The sequence below is a fragment of the Nesoenas mayeri genome (assembly GCF_963082525.1).
Source record: "Nesoenas mayeri genome assembly, chromosome: W".
Lineage (NCBI taxonomy): Eukaryota > Metazoa > Chordata > Aves > Columbiformes > Columbidae > Nesoenas > Nesoenas mayeri.
In genome coordinates, this window is record NC_137553.1 from 694,786 (window position 1) to 710,346 (window position 15,561).

Genomic DNA, 15,561 nt, shown 5'->3' on the forward strand with positions numbered 1-15,561 from the left:
AGATTGTATTTTTCCCAGCCAGTTCCATTTTTCCTAGCAAAGTGCAAACTAGACCTTATCTTACAAGTGTTCAGTGTGGTCGGTATTTGCTTTTGGTAAATATGAGCAGAACTTTACAGCCTAAATTTTAGCAAATCCAGCTTAACCAAGTAACATGAAGCAAAAAGTATATTAAAAATCATACAACCTTATATCTCTAAATAATCCATTACATTTGGTGTGCATCTACTTAAGCTAAATGATCAACATCGAACTTGAATTGGGATAATCCACTGACCTGTGAGTAGTAAAGCCGTTGCCATAACAGCTCACTTATGTAGCAGGGAGAGCTCACAGTGGGCTCATCAGGCTGTCGTGTTTATAGAATGAAGTAGTTGACATCGTAGTCAAATCGCATACAGTAGGAAAAGTCTGCACAAGACTCTCTGCGCCCACAAGCCACCGGCGTTCAGTGTGCTCTTTTGCTTCCCCGTGGGTCTCCTGGAAGGAGTTCTTGGCCTGGCTGCGGCTCAGGCCTTTACCTCCTCTGGAGCCCGGACCAAACTGCTGCTGGTTTACCTGGGGGGGGGGGGTCGAGTGCATCCGCCACAGGGGCCCTCATAACCCTGGACTAGTAAACCATGGCTGAGAGAATGATAACCTCCCAATCAATCCAGACTTTTATGGGATTTACTACTCCAGCTAGATCCCTGCAAGGTGATGAGGCCTGATGGGATTCATCAAGGGTGCTTAAAGAGCTGGCTGACGTCATAGCGAGACCTCTCTCTGTGATTTTTGAGCACTCTTGAGAATGTGGAGAGGTCCTGGATGACTGAAAGCTGGCAAACGTTGTCCTAATCTACAAGAAGGGCAACAGGGATGACACTGGCAACTACAGGCCTGTCAAACTCGCTTCTGTTCTGGGCAAAATCATGGAGAAGATTGTTCTGGGAGTTATTGAAAAACATCTGAACAACAATGCAGTCATTGGTCCCAGCCAGCACGGGTTCATGAGGGGAAAAGTCCTGCTTGACTAACTTAATTCTGTTCTACAACAAGGTTACCCACCTAGTCGACCAAGGGAAGCCTGTCACATGATCTTTTTGGATTTCAGTAAAGCCTTTGATACTGCCTCTCGCAGTATCCTCCTGGACAAGATGGCCAGCACACAGCTGGGTAAACACACAGTGCAGTGGGTGAGCAGTTGGCTGATGGGCCGGGCTCAAAGGGTTCTAGCAAATGGGGTAAAGTCGGGCTGGCGTCCAGTCACTAGCGGGTTGCATGGGGATCCATCTTAGGGCCAGCACTCTTCAGTGTCTTCAGAAATGACTTGGACACAGGACTTGAGGGACTGATTAGCAAGTTTGTTGATGACACAAAATTGGGGGGAGCTGTTGACACTCTGGAGGGCAGAGAGGCCCTGCAGAGGGATCTGACAAACTGGAGAACTGGGCAATCACCAACCGCATGAAGTTCAACAAGAGCAAGTGCTGGATTTGCACCTGGGACACAGCAGCCCTGGCTGTACATACAGACTGGGGACGAGATGCTGGAAAGCAGCTCCGTGGAGAGGGATCTGGGGGTTCTGGTTGATGTCAAGTTGAACGTGAGCCGACAGCGTCCCTGGCAGCCAAGAGGGGCAACCGCGTCCTGGGTGCATCCAGCACGGCATCGCCAGCCAGTCGGGGGAGGTGATTCTCTTGCTCTGCTCTGCACTGGTGTGCCCTCACCTGGAGCACTGGGTGCACTTCTGGGCACCACAGTGCAAAAAGGATACAAAGCTACTGGAGAGTGTCCAGAAGAGAGCTACAAATTCGGTGAAGGATTTGCAGCGGAAGCTGTGTGAGAAGTTGTTAAAGTCACTTGGTTTGTTCATTCCGGAGGAGACTGAGGGAGACATTATCACAGTCTACAGCTTCCTCACAAGGGGAGGAGGAAGGGTAGGCTCTGATCTCTTCTCTCTGGTGATCAATGACAGAACCTGAGGGAATGGCAGGAAGATGTGCCAGGGGACGTTTAGGTTGGACATTAGGAAAAGGTTCTTCACTCAGAGGGTGCTGGACACTGGAACAGGCTCCCCAGGGAGGTGTCACGGCCCCAAGCCTGACAGTGTTCAAGAAGGGACTGGAAAACACCCTCAGACACGCGGTGTGAACTGTGGGGTTGTCATATGCAGAGATACGATTTGGACTCTGATCCTTGTGGGTCCTCTTCCAACTCAGGAGATTCTATGATGTTTTAAAAATGCTGCTTCTTGTTTCCTCTCTTCTGTTAAGCTATGCTGAAGTGATACCCTAAATCGGCTAAGTGAAGAAACTTCTAACACCAAAATTTGCGGTTTTGAAAGCAAGCATCACCTTTACTGGTGCGTCACCAACCCCAGGGGATCCATCTTCCTAGTGGGGGGAGCAGAAGGAGCTCCAGGCACAGGTTATATCCATCTAGATCATACATATTCATTACATTTCCATATGCATATTCTTAGCATATGTAAATGGTCCCCTGTGCATGTACAGTCAGTAAGTGGGTGGTCTTTCGAGGGTCCTGGGATGAAGTAAGAAGTCTTTTCTCAGGTTGTCCTCTGCTTGACCCCAAGTCTGGGCAGGTGCAGTCCCTTTGTTATTCAGCTCATAACTGCAGAGGTGGTAGTAACTGGTTTCAAGCCGGTCTCTGCACTGGTCTCACCACCTTATCTTCTAGGAGCAAGTGCATTGTGTCCTAACCTTCTCCTGCTTATCTTAACAAATACCATTCTTGTTACTTAATGCCTAACAAGTGCCTAACACCTAACATCTGTAAACCTGTCACCGTTTGATTGCAGGGTGACAATAAACCGTGCCAGATGCTTTCTGTTAAGCCCTTCTCCCTCCCAGCCTCCCCCCTGCCCACTAAGGAAAGGCGATAGGAGGAAAGAGAGACAGACTTGCAAGTTGGAAAAAAAGTTTAAAAATGTTGTACTAATGCTACTAATAAAATAGAGAAAATAATACAAAATATACAAACCCAATCTTGAATTCCCTTCCCCGGCAAAGCTCAGAACTGCTCCAATAACTGCAGAGCAGGCACCCAGAAGTCCTGGGTTGGACTCTGCAGCAAACTGAAACTGGATTCAAGGATGCAGGGTCTGTCACTAGGGCTCAGATTTGCAGGGACAGCAGGCAGGGTCCTTCCCAGATGCCGGCCATAGTCAAAGAAGAAAGAGACCCTCGTGTTCTCCCATTTTTATATGGTGTTATGATGTGGATGGGATGGAATACTTAGCTGGTCAGTTTTAGTCACCTGTTCAGTTCGCTCCTCCTTGCCCCTCTCACTTACAGGATGTGCATCCTTATCAGCGACCTTGCATTCCATTGCTATGTCTACCAAAACATGTATCCTACTTTAGAGAAGTGCAGTTACTAAGAAGACTTTAGCTGAAAGGAAATTCACTACAAGAGAAACCGGTCTTGTTTTTAACAAAAACCACAACAGAACCTTATTAATTTAGCAAGTACTTAAAATCTATGACCCTTATTTTTATTAACTGATTTTATTACTAATTGCAGATTTTAGGTTTCAAAGCACTCATGCTGAAATAAGCATTTATGCTAGGGCTTTCAGAAATTTTTCTCAGTGAAAGATTGTATGACAAGCTAACATACCCAGCCTAGCAAAACTTTCTAGTGTAAAAATATCCTTACTATTGAGTTCTTTGTGCTTCTAGTTATCAGTGCCACAAACTTTTCTTAATGTGATCTTTCATCTTTTTCTTTATGTATTTTAGTCCTCCTGTTCGCCGTCAGAGAGCAAGAAGGGATCGCCTGTCCCAATACAATTCTGTTAGCCAAGATGAAAACTATCACCATCTCTCCTATGGACAGCAGCAAGCAATAGAAGAGCCCAAAGCCTTTAACCCTCCAAGTATATCCCATCATATGTTGCACCCAGCTGCTCACCCACCACAGCAGAACACAGTGATAGTTGACATTCATGATCAGGTAAGAACGTGTTGAGAACATGGATGCAAATGTCTTAATCTCTGTATTCCTTTCCAAAGAGAGCAAATGAGTGAACTCTCCTTGACCAATCAGTTGGCAATGGAGGTCACATAACACTAACTCCTTTTAGTCGTCTTGTAGAGTGTTTTTTTCTTTTTTTTTTTTTTTTCTTCTGAGTAGTATCAGTGCATAGAGAGCTGCAGCATTCAGTGAAAACATTGATACATTTGTTACTTAAGAAAAAAAATCTAGACTCTAATAGAGCGAAAGTCAACATTCTGTCAGTGTGTGTTGGCACAGTTCTGAAGATCTCTGCATCCCACCTTTGAAATGTGACTCTTCTGCTTCTGAAGTTAACTTAGTTTAACATATGCTATGGTAATAATGTATCATCTTTCTTTAGGTTTAAGTGCTTTACATAGTTTAAAATACATTCTTAAAAACAGAATTCACAAGCATGTAATTGACTGCCTACATAACAGCAAAACTCATAACAGTTGGACTTGATGATCTTAAAGTCTTTTTCAACCTAAACGATTATATGATTCTCTGAACTCATGGTAATATCATCTCATCACTAAATTACTCATTCTAGCCTCAACCAGCTCCTTAAATGGCATGAGGAAATGACATTTGCAGTTAGTCCAGAAAAATAAGTTAGATCTTCCTGAGGCAGGAAGAGGAGTAGGATTCTGTAATAGAGGCTCTTTAAAGGAAATTGTCCTATTGATATAGCCTTTTCTTATTTGAATCAGTACACTGCAGCCAAGTGTGTTTGTTGGTATGTGGTTGCATCCATTAACTAGGGACAGAGCTGGTCATTCTAGTGTGGTGTACAGGGGGGTTTCCTGAACTGGAGTAACCTCAGAGGAAGCTGAGAGACCTGCCAAGAGCCTGCAGGCAGAGCCAGCAGCAACGGCAGGAGATTTAAATGCAGTGTAACTGAAACTAGCACTGAGTCACCGAGGCTAGCAGCTCCAGTGCCAGCACAATCCACAGCATAGCACTCAAGCATGATATACAGGGAGGTTTCCTGAGACCAGGGAAAACTCAGGGGGAACCAAGAGACCCAACAGGAACCTGCAGTTTGCATGACAACTGCTGACAAGACCTGGGAGGGGACCAGGACCAATGGCAAACAAGCCCATCTCCCCCCCCATATAAAGAAGCCCCTAAGAGTGTGATCCAATTAGAGTGGACAACAGGGCATGGCGTGTCAGAAAGGGCATGGCATGGCAGTTTGTGCAGCACTTCACATAGAAGGGTATGCAGGAAGGATGCTGTAGTTCTGACAGCTTAGACATGGAGCAATTATATCTACCCAGCAGAAGGCCATGGCCTCTTTAAACTCTGCACCTGCTACTACTGACACAGCTTCCCAGACAGAGCTCTGATGGGAACAGGCTGCTATCCAGCTGTCAGGCTGCAGGGAGTGCCCTACTCTTAGGCCAGTACCAGACAGCAGTAGTAAGCCTGTGGAAGGTGTGCCCAGGTAGAGGAACTTCTCCACTTAGTGGCAGAGCTCTGGGAGAAGGTGAGTAGGTTGAGGGGTATCAGGGAGTCTGAGAAGGAGACTGACTACTGGAGTCGCATCCTACCTTCCCTGGGACAGGCCTGTCAGGCAGACAGGACACATGGTACGGAGGATTCTCTATCCTCTCTCCACCTGGATGAACACTGTGACTAAAGGGATAGGGAGCAATGGTGATAAGTTCTTGACCAGCACAGCAGGTGGGTCTCCTCCGTGACTACCCCACTTTCTCAGGTGCCTGTGCATAACAGGTATGAGCTTCTGAAAATAGAACCAAACAACGACAAGGATGATCGTTCATCTAGCTCAGAGGTGTTGCCAATGTTAAGTCACCCTATGCTCTATGTCAAAACTGCTTCCATAAAGAAAAAAAAAGATTTGTTATTGTCATAGGAGACTCCCTTCTGAAGGGAACAGAAGGCCCAATATGCAGAGCAGACCCACTTCATAGGGAAGTCTGCTGCCTCCCTGGGGCCAGGGTCAAGAATGTGAAGAGAAAAATTCCTGCCCTGCTATGGCCCTCAGATTACTATCCATTACTGATTTTTCAGGTAGGCAGTTATGAAGTTGTAAAAGGAAGACTAAAGGCAATCAAGAGGGACTTCATGGCCTTGGGATGACTGGTTAAGGGATCAGGAGCACAAGTAAGGAGAGGAGGTGGGGTAGCCCTGTATGATAGGGAGTGGTTTGACTGTCTGGAGCTTGATTAAGATGACAACAGGGTTGAATGTTCCTCTGGTTCCTCTCTGCTGTGCTGTATTTCCAGCAGGCATCTGGTAGGTTGAAGTCCCCCATAAGAACAAGGGCTAGCAATCAGGAGACTTCTCCCCGCTGCCTGCAAAATATTTCATCTGCCTCTTCATCCTTGTTAGGTGGTCCGTAATATAGCCCCACCAGGATGTCCACCTTGTTGCCCTTCCCCTTGATTCTCACCCATAGACACTCAACCCCATCATCGCCCTCATCAAGTTCCAGACAAACAAAACCACTCCCTAACATACAGGGCTACCCCACCTCATCTCCTTCCTCCCCTATCCCTTCTGAAGAGTTTATAGCCATCCATTGCAGCACTCCAGTTATGAGAGTCATTGCACCATGTTTCTGTGATGGCTACTGTATCATAGTTTTACTGCCTCACAATGGCTTCCAGCTCCTCCTGTTTGTTGCCCATGCTGCGTGCATTTGTATAGATGCACTTCAGCTGGGCCATTGATTCTGCCACTTTTTTTCTGGTGAGAAGGCCTAATTCCTTTGTGGCCATCATCAAATGCTTCCACCATTTCTAACACATCAATAACCCCTGTATTTCTCTTACTGTACGGCTCTCCATCCCCTACCTCCACTGGGATGGCAGACCTAAGGGCCTCATTAAGACTACCCTCAGTTGCTGGCATGTTGCTCTTGGGTATGCCTGTGCCACACCTGGTTTCCTCCCTTCCCCCTTCAAATCTAGTTTAAAGCCCTCTAAATGAGCCCTGCTAACTCCTGTCCCAGGATTCTTTTCCCCTTTGAGACAAGTGTATTGTATTTGTCCCTAGCAGGCCAGGTGCTATGCGAGACAATCTATGATCAAAAACCCAAAATTTTGCTGGTGACACCAGTCCTGCAGCCAGGTATTGATCTGGTGGGTCTTTCTGCATCTTTCCTCGTCGTACCCTGCAACTGTGGGGACAGAGGAGAATGCTAATTGTGGTCCTGATCCCTTGACCATGCATCCCAAGGCCCTGAAGTCTTTCTTGATTGTCTTTACTTTTCCCTTTTCAGTTTCATCACTGCCTATCTGAAAAATTATTAGGGGATAATAGTCAGAGGACCTAACCAGAGCAGAAAGTTTTCTTTTTACGTCTTTATCCCTGGCCCCAGGGAGGTAGCAGGCTTCCCTAAGAAGTGGGTCTGGTCTGCATATAGGGCCTTCTGTTCCCCTTACAAGGGAGTCTCCTACAACCACAACCTGCCTTTTTTTCTTTACAGCAGCTGTTTTGATGGAGGGCGCAGGGTGACTTGTCCTCTGTAGCATCCCCAACTTAGTGGAACTGCCTTCCTCAATGTGGTTGTTTGGTTCCATTTGCAAGGCCTCATACCTGTTTTGCAAGGGAATCTGGGAAGGTAGGGTGGTCACAGTAGGGACCCTCCTCCTTGTGCACCGGGCAGGAACTTGCTGCCATTTCCCCTTATTCCTCAAGTTGCTGCATTCCACATCCAGACCCTCATGCCTGTTGGACAGAGGCACCTGGGAAGGTGGAGTGGGTAAGAGGGTGTTTCTCCTGCCACTCCGAGTGTGGCTGCATGTTCCCCTGGCAGCTCTGTCTGGGTTGCCACCTCCTTCCTGTTGAGTGCAGAGTACTTACCTTTGCCCTGAGTGGATACCATAGTCGGATCCTTCTGCGAGGGTGACAACAATCAAGTGAGGTTAATCACTTGAGCTTGCTGAGCTTCTTTGCCCTGCCTGCTTGCCATGCCTGCTTGCACAAACTGCTGTGCTAACTGCTTCACCCCTGTTTGCTGGCCCTTTTTGCTGTGCTCCTGGTCACCTGCGCTCCCTAGGAGGGCATTTAAATCTGCAGTTACTCCTGGCAATACCCCTTCCACTTCAGCCCCTCTCGCAAGATCAGCCACTTTCACAGCGATTCTTTCGGCAGGACCATGTCTCTGCGATCTCCTCCTCCTCTCCTCAATCCATGCCCAGCCTCGGCTCTTACTGTAGCCACCTCTATGCACATCGGTTTACCACGTTTAAATCTCCCGTGGTTGCTCTGTAGCCAGATTTTTAGTTTCAGCTACTGTTGTCAGTCATGTTAAAGACACATCCCTGGAGTGTTGCCTTATGTAGGCATTCAGAGATTGGTTTTTTTTTCCAGGAAAGAAAGTCTATCTGAAGTTCTTTTTCTTCAAAGATATGTCTCTGGATTAACGTTTAATCATGCAGCAAGGACGAGTTGAAGAGATTCTTTAGCTACTTATAGGGTTCCCCTCCCTTCCTTTTTCTGACTGGCTTTTACGTAGGAGTTATTGCTGTCTATTTTCCCTAAGAACTAACCTTAGTGTGTGGGAAGGGCAGCTTTGCTGAATTTTAGATGTTTTTGAGTGCCTCTAACAGTGCTTTGGAGGACTTAACATCTTGAGAGCTCCTTTCTGGCCTTGTCCTAAAAGCACTGTCTGAAGAGTGATGCTACAATTAGAAGATCTTTTTTTTCATAAAGGACAGGGATTACATTTATTTCCCTTCTTTAACACCTTCGGAGTAAAAAATACTTTTTTGTTATGTTAGGTGAAAGCTTGTTTTCTATGCCATGCCATAACTGTTCAAAGCCCTTGTAACAGCTTACTTCATACACTTGTGTTTTTGCTGCAGATCCATCAGGGCACAGTCCCCGTCTCATACACGGTGACAACGGTAGCGCCACATGGAATTCCACTTTGTACAGCCCAGCACATACCACCCTGCAGCACACAGCAGGTCCCAGGTTGTTCTGTGGTATTCAGTGGACAGCACCTTCCGATCTGTAGTGTGCCTCATCCAGTAAGTATGGTTCCCTAGTTATATTGACTCTAGACTTAGACTTAGGAGGTGGAAAGCCTGGAGTTTCACTTCCCAGACAACTTTCCCTGATATAAAAGAAAAACTATTATTTTCTGGGGTAAATTCTAGTATTCTAATATGATATATATGTTCTGGTTTAACCCCAGCTAGCAACTGGGGTTGCAACCATGATAGCCACTTGATCATTCCCCCCACCTCCTGAGTGGGATAAGGGAAAGAACTGAAAAGAAAGGGGGAAACTCATGGACTCAGATAAAAACAGTTTAATAAGATGTCAATAATAATAATAATAATAATAAACTAAAAAATATATATAATAAAATAAAAGATACTCAATGCAATCACTTCAGTCATGCTGAACAGCCAGTCCCGCAGAGGAAGAGCACCCTGGTCCTGAAATGCCAATCCCACCAAGAGAGCAAAAGAAGGCAAAAGGCAGAAAGGCCCAAAGGCCAATTGCAAAATGGCTGAATGGCAAAAGCCCAAACTGACACTGAACTCTCAATGGAACAGGACTCCTGAATGGAACTAACTGAACTAACAAACCAGAAAACCTGAACTAATAAAACTCACAAGCTGAAAAAGCTGGCTCCAATTATATACTGAGCATGACACTAATGGTAGGCAATATTTCATTGATCAACTTGGATGTCAATCTAGGTGCTGTCCTGTCTGTGCCCCTCTCCTACCAACTTGCCCCTGCAGCTGGATAGCAGAAGTCCTTGGTTTCCCTGACAACAGACAAGATATCAGTGAGTTCTTACATTCTCTTCATACTTACTCAAAAACACAGCTAGCTACTGAAAGAAAAACATTAACGCTATCCCAGGGAAGAAGCATCTTTATCTCATTATTCTCATAGTAAATCTAAACAAAAGACGATGCTAGTTACAAAGGAGAAAAAGTTCTTACTGCATGAAGAAAAGTAACTTGATTTCAGTCAAACCAGCACAATATAATAGTGCAGGCTTTTGAGCTACTAAACGTATTGTGCTTCCCTGCCCCCTTCATAGAATTGTACCATATTTTCATGTATTTTTGACTCAAAATGGATGCTGGTTTATGATCTGGTCTCTTACCCTATCCATTAGCAGCTATACTACATACATTTACATGCTTGCAGGAAAAGACTTTTGAAGTTCATCAAGCACTATTAGGAATCTTACCTAGAATGTTTATCTGGACATGGTCTTATAAAATGGTACAGCTACACCTAGCATCTCTTTATGAAAGACAGGCAAGGAAGCAGAGGGGATTGCCCCTTAAATGAAGGAGTAGCTCAAGCATATAGAGCTCTCATTCTGGACATCATCTCCAAGCATGTGGAGGAAAATAAGGCTATCAGAAGTAGTCAACATGGATTGACCAAGGGGAAATCATGCTTGACCAACCTGATAGCCTTCTATGATGATGTGACTGGCTGGGAAGATAAGGGGAGAGCAGTAGAGGTTGTCTGCCTTGACTTCAGCAAGGCTTTTGACATTGTCTCCCACAACATCCTCATAGGTAAGCTCAGGAAGCGTGGGTTGGATGAGTGGACAGTGAGATAGATCATGAACTGGATGGATGGCAGAGCTCAGAGGGTTGCAATCAGCAGTGCGGAGTCTAGTTGGAGGCCTGTATCTAGTGGTCAGTGGGTCAGTGTTAGGTCCAGTCTTGTTTAACCTGTTCATCAATGACCTGGATGAAGAGACAGTGTACTCTCAGCAAGTTTGCCGATTATACCAAACTGGGAGGAGTGGTTGATACAGCAGAAGGCTGTGCTGCCATTCATAGAGATCTGGATAGGCTGGAGGGCTGGACAGAGAAGAACCTGATGAAATTCAACAAAGGTAAGTGCAGGGTCCTGCACCTGGGGAGGAATAACCCCAGGCACCAGTACAGGTTAGGGGTGGACCTGCTGGAAAGCAGCAGTACAGAGAAGAACCTGGGAGTCCCTGGTGGACAACAGGTTGACCATGAGCCAGCAATGTGCCCTTGTGGCCAAGAAGGCCAACGGTATCCTGGGGTGCATTAGGAAGAGTATGGCCAGCAGGTTGAGGGAGGTGATCGTCCCCCTCTACTCTGTCCTGTGGAGGCCCCATCTGGAGTACTGTGTCCAGTTCTGGGCTCCTCAGTACAACAAAGACAAGGAAGTACTTATGAGAGTCCAGCGGTGGGCTACAAAGATGATTAGGGGTCTGGACCAGCTTTCTTATGAGGAAAGGCTGAGAGAGCTGGGGCTGTTCAGCCTGGAGAAGGCTGAGAGGGGATCTTATTTATGCTTATAAATATATCAAGGGTGGGTGTCAAGAGGATGGGACCAGACTCCTTTCAGTGGTGCCCAACGATAGGATGAAAGGCAACAGGCACAGACTGAAGCACAGGAGGTTCCATCTGAATATGAGGAAAAACTTCTTTACCTTGAGGGTGCCAGAGCACTGGAACAGGCTGCCCAGAGAGGTTGTGGAGTCTCCTTCTCTGGAGACATTCAAGCCCACCTGGACATGATCCTGTGCAACCTGCTCTGGTGAACCTGCTTTAGCAGGTGGGTTGGACTGGATGATCTCCAGAGGTCCCTTCCAACCCCAACCATTCTGTGATTCTTTGATTCTTCTATGGAATGTATGGCAGGATATTTGAGAGCTTGTGGGTCAGGAACAGAGAAGAGACTAGTAAGGTGTCATATCATGATATGAGCTTGTTACAGACCACCTGATCAGTGTGAAGAAGGAGACAAGACCTTCTTTAAGCAACCTGAGAAAGTCTCCAGATTACAGACCCTGGTTATTATGGAGGACTTGAAACTCCCTGACATCTTCTGGAAGGGCAACAATGGGACAGCAACAGTCCAGGAGGCTTCTGGAGGATGTTGCAGGGGGTGAACGATGACAAAAACTTATAATAAGCTGTTGGATGGGTCAACTAGGATGATGCACAGCTGGATCTGCTGTTCATGAACAAGGAAGAACTAATTGAGGATGTGGTAATCAGTGGCAGCATTGAGTTGAGTGGAGCACAGGATCCTGAGGGGAGCAAGGAAGGCAAGCAGCAGAGTACAGACCTTGCATTTCAGACCATTATGCACACAGCTTTTACTTTCCCTATTAAACTCTATTTATCTCAACCCATGAGTTTTCACACTTTTACTCTTTCCCATACCACTGGGGGGAGGGGAGCAACCAAACAAGCAGCTGTTTGATGTTTAGTTGCCTACTGGGGTTAAAGCACAACAGTCCTTTTTGGTGTGCAACATGGGGCTCAAAGAGTTTGAGATAACAACAGATTTGACCAGAGTGTGTTGGAGGGAACTTATATCTGTTTAACAATTGCTGGTTGTGATGATGACTTATCTGTCCTTGACATTGGTTTATCTGAGCCATGCCATGCTCTCTTTTTTTCCTGTATGTCAAATTTGAGAGCTTGTTAAAGGTTGGGTTTGACTTTTGCAATTTGCTGTGCTCTGCAGCACATAGTGGTGTTTTGCCTGGGAAAATTATGATAAAAGCACTGGCCTTGAGCCTCATCTGGTGTTTGGGCCTTGCACTGATGCCTTCCCTGTACTTCAGGAACCATCTCATGGAGACAATTAACAATTATACTTTTTACCTTTTCTCCTCTGAGAGGCATTCAGTGGAAGAAACACAGAATGGCATCTTCCCCTTCTTCTATGAGGTAGATGTTTTGTCGCGGTTGAGACGGACAAACGACATGGACCAAGTTCTTTCAAGATGAAAGTAATAGGTGCCATTTATTGCTACAAGTGCATTTTTATACAATTCTACCAGTTCATGTGTCTTTTCACTATTGGTTACAAGTTACAGCACTAACATCTCATTGGCTATTTTTGCTATCATCAATGTTACTCTTGACTCCCTTCTCTCTCACGGGTACATCCTTAACATCTCCGGATACTCCTTTACTCCCATCTTTCTCACGGGTAGGCCTTCATATCTTCAGGGCTAATTTCTGTTCCCATGCCCTCCGTCAGGGAATCCACGGACCCACCGTAGTCCCCCACAATTCCCCCTTTTTGTTTTTGTGCTAAAAAAATTGCCTTCATTGTCTGCTGCAGGGCCCTTTGCAGCAGAGAAATCATGCATGGCAACGTTAGTAACACAACCACAACAATCATCAAAACAATCAGTCCTGTTTTTGCTACTGCTAACAACCATCCTAAAAACCCCCAACCACTAAGCAATTTATTTAACAAATCCCATCAAAATCTTCACACCCATGTCCTTGAGCTAATAACAAAAAGTCTATCGCGGCTCTACTCTGCCGTGTGGCATGTCTGACAGAATCTACATCTAACAAAAGTCCACTTAAAGCCTTAGAAGTTCTGTTAGTTTGCTTAACTAGCCAGCATCCTAATTTTTCTAAAATATTTAAAGCTTTTAGCTGTGCCAACACTAGATACAAGAGATCCTAAAACCCTTAACCTTGATCCCCAAAAATCTACATTATCATCACATTTTGACTCATATGCATGCAAAATGTGTTTTTCTCATCTTGCTCTTCTGTGATCTATTATCATAGATACATTGGGCATTAAGAGAGTTAATCATTCCAAACTACATGGTCCTCCAACAGCATTAGAAGGAATTCCTGGTCAGGCTCTGTCTCCACAGATCAAGAATACACTATACAGGAGGTTTTGGGGTCGCTCTCCCACATTATCAATGAAAGTCCTTGGATTCTTCTGCGAGGCATTACACCATCGAGTTTCATTTCTATAGTCACCAAGGGTAGCATTAATAATTTGCAGTTTATCCATTCATGTTCTCATATATTGTTCTGACACTTTTCACAAACCAGGTTGATACAAGTGTCCATGGGCATAGATGCCAGCAATTCCAGTTCCTGTGGTTCAATGTCTGCTTCCAGGAGGCAATTAATCCAAAGTGTCATGTTAGTATTATTACAGTTCGTTGCAATGCCTCTGTATTGACCACTATTTTGAAACAGTCGTGTGATGCTGCTGTAGCCATCAAGGAAGACACCAGCCAAGCATGTGTGGAACGGGTTTTCTGGAGACATCGTAGTTAGGCATATAGAGTCCTGGTCAGTCATGTTGGCTAAAGTAATCCACATGTTAGTCTTTGTCTGTGTGGGCATCCAAAACACAGCAGCTGCAACAATCATTGTCAGGAAGATAACACAGGTTTCACGTTTCGTGCCAGCAACCATTGCGGCCCTTGATCTGTAAAGACACAAGCAGAACCTCTCCCCCAGGTTATCAATTGATGTGGCCTTTTCCATTGACCATTAACTAGTGATTTGGCCATAACTAATGTAGGTTCTTTCTGATTTAGCATGGTTTTGGGTCACACTTGCAAAGTGTTTCATCACAGGGCAAATTTGGGCTGCACCACTTAGATATAAGGGATTCATCACATACAATGCTTTTGACAATTGGTTTTGTGGTGTTTTCCCTACTTCTCCCCCACTTTTGTTTTAAAAAAAACAAACCAAAACAAAAACACAGTTCAGAATCAGATACGTGCGTTGGACCTTGACTACGTACTCAGAATCACAATTCAAATTTAGAGGTTCCTCCTTAAAAGCTCTAAGTAATGTAAAGCTGAGCCAAGTTCTGCTCATTGGGCTGAACCTTCAATAATTTTTACAGAATGATACCAATTGTTATCGTCACGCCAAACCACTACAGCTTTATGAGACTGCCCAGAACCATCAACAAAAACTTTGCAAGTATGTAGGATCAGACCAGACACACGTATGGTCTGTGACCTGATGTTAAAGACTTGCAGGTTCTGCAGCAATTTACATTTTACATTTAGGCATGCCAAAAGCTGTGCTGGTAAGAAAACCAGCTAGTGCAATTTATAGAGACATAGATTACAAATAAAAAAAAATCAGAATTAAATTTCACAAATGGTACATATATGACAAAAGGATCATGGCCTATTAAGACTTAAATTCATTCCCTGCATTTCTTAATCAGAGTAACAATCGGTATATCAGTCTGTTAGCAATCTCATCATACTGTCCCACAATAGCCACAGGTTGTTTCTATGTTGTAGCTATAAACAGACAAATCTGCAAGTCCAATCGAATGCAGTCAGCCTGTAAGGTTTTCATAAATTTATTCCTCAAAGTTTCCAACTCCATTTTGGCTGTCATATTTATTGGACTTTTTTTTTTTTTTTTTTTTTTTCTGGATCAAAGTCCTGTTTCATATTCATTAGTGTAGTATTTGCTTTATAGAAACATTGGCTGTTAATACCAGTGGAAATACAACAGCATTCGAAATTTCCTTGGAGATTTCTCACTTGCAGCAAGCAGATCTGCACCATCCCAGCAGCTTCTTGTAGGCCATGCAACTAAACAGAATTCTCAGAAAACGTTATTTGAGCTTACAATTTACGTAACAAATCTTAACCTAAGAGAGGTATAGGACTTTCTGGCAACTACAAGAATTCATGTATTAAAACTTTGTTCCAGATTTGGCATTCCATTGGTCTCAAAAAACAGCCTTTCTTTCGTTCTCTCCCATGACCTCAAAAACTAGCATGGTGAATTTACTAAGAAGT

General features: G+C 44.8%; 1 protein-coding gene across 1 annotated transcript in view; it reads left to right on the forward strand.

Annotated features, from left to right (window-relative positions):
- The window catches only part of LOC308051448 (E3 ubiquitin-protein ligase RNF38-like), a gene marked incomplete at both ends in the record, with an annotated part of 164,476 nt that overhangs the window by 102,491 nt on the left and 46,424 nt on the right, over positions 1-15,561 (forward strand). Inside the window, 2 exons of the mRNA XM_080361884.1 lie at positions 3,743-3,956; positions 8,840-9,007. Of these exons, the coding sequence (XP_080218010.1) occupies positions 3,743-3,956; positions 8,840-9,007 (382 nt within the window). The remainder of the gene's footprint in view (positions 1-3,742; positions 3,957-8,839; positions 9,008-15,561) is intronic.